Below are 3233 nucleotides of genomic sequence, written 5' to 3'. Positions count from 1 at the left end.
GCTCTGACTGAGTGAGCGTGTTCCCTCAGGTCTGCTGATGGAGGACTGGGAATATTTATGTGCAGAGGTGTCTGCTCGCTCCTAATGTCCACACTGCTTAGAAAGACACTTCTTGGTGGATGTTAACAGCAGGCTGCACTGCCAGAGGAAGCATTAAGGTCTTCGTCATGTCATGGTGTCCTGTCCGATCAGCGCTGGCAGTCCTCGCTAGTGCACACTGGGTCCGTTGATCAGATAAAAGGAAACAGAACCATCAGCAGAAGAAATCATGATATTGGAGAATGTGTCAGTTTGGGATAAACGGTCAGCACCATGGACAGCGTTTACGGCACCAGCCTGGACAGCTTTCCTGTAAATCCTGGCGGAGGCCAATAACAGCAGGTCTATGGAACCAAAAGCACTTCTTCACAGGAAGGTCTGGTCCAGGAAGCCTCCTCAGGAAACCTTTTCCATCATTGTTTGGGACATCATCATTAGAAGGAATGAATAGGATTAGGTTTCAAATTAAAAATCTGCTGGAAGTGTAATAAAAATAAAATCTAGTAGTTTTTCTACATCTTCCATGGGAGTGTGCTTTGGTCAAACCTTTCTGGGACAGAATACTTAAACTCCTAGAGACATAGATAAACGTAACTCTCTATGTCCTCACCTATGTGAGGACGTCTATGTTTGTTCTTGGAGACAGAACAGCAATATCCCGGCTCAGAGAAGAGGCAGACTCAGTGTTGATGGTTGGACTAACCTCAGCTGCATAAATATACTGAGACACTGCAGGCTCCCGAACACCCTGCATCCCAGCAATGGAAAGGGTTAACGACTGAAACTGTGTCATATGAGGTCAGGCTGACTAGATTAGACAATTGGGATATTTTTTAAAGTGTATCTGACTTCTCATTAGTGGCTTCATTATAAGACTGGCAGGAATGAGAACATTACAGTTTTCAACCTTGTTATTCTAATATTTGTTAGGATATGTGTGCGTATTAGACGCATATATTCAATATGATGTTACAATTTACTTTCCCTTTTTTCCCTTCATCATCCAGGAGCCCCTTTTTTTTACTTTAATTCTCTGAGCGTGTGTTATAAGCTTTTATTTTCTGCATATTATACCATTTAAATTTGTAGCGGATTTGTTTGATTGTTTAAATAAAAAAACTTAAATTATAACAGAAAAAGATTTAAAATATTAGATTAACAGAGAAGAACAGTTTAAAAGTATTTAATGTTTACAGAGTTTGTTCTTCCCTTTCATGTCAAACTGGTAAAGATTTCAGAATAAATGTTCTCTGAAGTTTGTTTATTTATGAGCAACTATGCAGATTAACAAACATCTAGAAAAAGCGGATTATTCTATTATTTTCTATGTAATTCCCAGATTGTTCATTCTTCTTTGTCTTTTCTAAAAAGTGCTTTAAATCAGTCTAGCTGTCTTTATCCCTGCTGGGCACATCCTGATGTTTGAAAAAGGAGGAAGGGAATAAATGGCTGAATAAATGGCAGATGATGGGCGGGGGGTGGGGTTGGTATGTGATGTGTTGTGGGGTCGGAGGGGGTGGGGGTTCAAAAAGCATCTCCCTGATATGAGTTTTTGGAACTTGGGATGTCTGAGGGCCCCCTAGCTGTCTTTGCCTAGGGCCCCACATTTCCTAAATCCGCCCCTGCTTACATGAGTGCAGCGCTTTGCTTTGCTACTCTACCTTCCTCTGAACTTTATAAAATGAAAAGTTCAGATGAATAAATAAAGTGACATGAGCTATAAATCTACGCATTACCAGGATATGTTTCGTTGTAACCTACATGAAGGAAAATATTCACCAAATAGCGAGTTTGGTTTATATAACTTGTTTTTAGGGCAATGCCTGTGTCCCTGACCAATATGGCGGCGGCTTTACAAATCATTTACACCGAGCCCCGGCAGCAGCTGCTACGCGCCTTCCGGCTGGATCATGTGACTAGTTCAGAGTGGGAGGGAAAAGATGGCGGCCAATGTCAGCCTCCTAAACATGGCTGTGTTCAGCGGTAGTTCCCGCGGTCTGTGGCCGCCGGTGAAGCGCCTCCAGGGAGGCTTGCTGCTGCTCCTGGCCGCCGGCCTTCTCAGCCAGCGGGTCCGGGCGGATGAGCAGGAGTTCATGGAGGACTTTCTGAAGCGGGAATATTCCCTGGTGAAGCCGTACCGAGGTGAGGTCTGCTGGCTGCCATCAGAGGGACTTTGATCTGGGATCAACCAGGAGCCGCAGTCACCCGGAACCGGAACCGGTGGTCAGGGCTCCTGGCTGCTTATATGAACTTTATTCATTTAGTTTTATTTCACAGTTTTTTATAAAACAATCAGTAAATAAAAACTAGACCCAATCAATCCAAAAGGCTGATGATCATAGATTGGTTTATAGAGCTGCAGCTCTGATTGAGAAGATCTAGATGATTTTTCTATTGTTTCAGTGATTTCCAGTTAGCTTCATTAGAGACAGGAAGATGAAAGCTTTCATTTAACTGATTAATTAATTAGGAGCTGATCAGTTTCCCTCAGATCACAGCTTCCCTTCATCTACTGACAAAGTTCTACCAAAAACATTCATTTTATTTCTAAATGTTAATGAACTCAAAGTATGTTTGGATTAATTGATCTTTTGTTAATTAATGAGATCCTGAGATGATGGGTGGAATCTGTTCTGGTATTTCTGGAGGTTTTACTAAATGATCTTTGAAATGTTTGAATTTAACTTTTTATTTCTGAAGCAGATATTTTCCACCTTAAAAACAGAAAATAGCAGAATAGACTCTGCATGTCTGTTCTTATTAAACCTGAGATTCTAGATCTTAGTTTGTGGCTTTCAGGGTTTAAATTATCCTGTTTTCCCACATTCAATCTGTAGATCTTCAGGATATAGATTGATCCGTCCAGCAGGTAGATCTTCAGGATATAGATTGATCTGTCCAGCCGGTAGATCTTGAGGATATAGATTGATCAGCCGGTTGATCTTGTGGATATAGATTGATCAGCCGGTTGATCTTCAGGATATAGATTGTTCAGTCCCGCTGGTAGATCTTCAGGATATAGATTGTTCAGTCCAGCCGGTAGATCTTCAGGATATAGATTGTTCAGTCCAGCCGGTAGATCTTCAGGATATAAATTGTTCAGTCCAGCCGGTAGATCTTCAGGATATAGATTGTTCAGTCCCGCCGGTAGATCTTCAGGATATAGATTGTTCAGTCCCGCCGGTAGATCTTCA

General features: G+C 41.8%; 1 protein-coding gene across 1 annotated transcript in view; it reads left to right on the top strand.

The window, feature by feature from the left end:
* Positions 1-1950: 1950 nt before the first annotated feature.
* LOC107102668 (VIP36-like protein) overlaps positions 1951-3233 on the top strand; it is a 13001-nt gene continuing 11718 nt past the window's right edge. Inside the window, exon 1 of the mRNA XM_015402056.1 lies at positions 1951-2197. Within this exon, the coding sequence (XP_015257542.1) occupies positions 1980-2197 (218 nt within the window). The 5' untranslated portion in view covers positions 1951-1979. The remainder of the gene's footprint in view (positions 2198-3233) is intronic.

The sequence above is a fragment of the Cyprinodon variegatus genome, unplaced genomic scaffold, assembly GCF_000732505.1.
Source record: "Cyprinodon variegatus isolate N-32 unplaced genomic scaffold, C_variegatus-1.0 Scaffold1294, whole genome shotgun sequence".
Lineage (NCBI taxonomy): Eukaryota > Metazoa > Chordata > Actinopteri > Cyprinodontiformes > Cyprinodontidae > Cyprinodon > Cyprinodon variegatus.
This window is presented reverse-complemented; position numbering and strand designations above follow the sequence as displayed.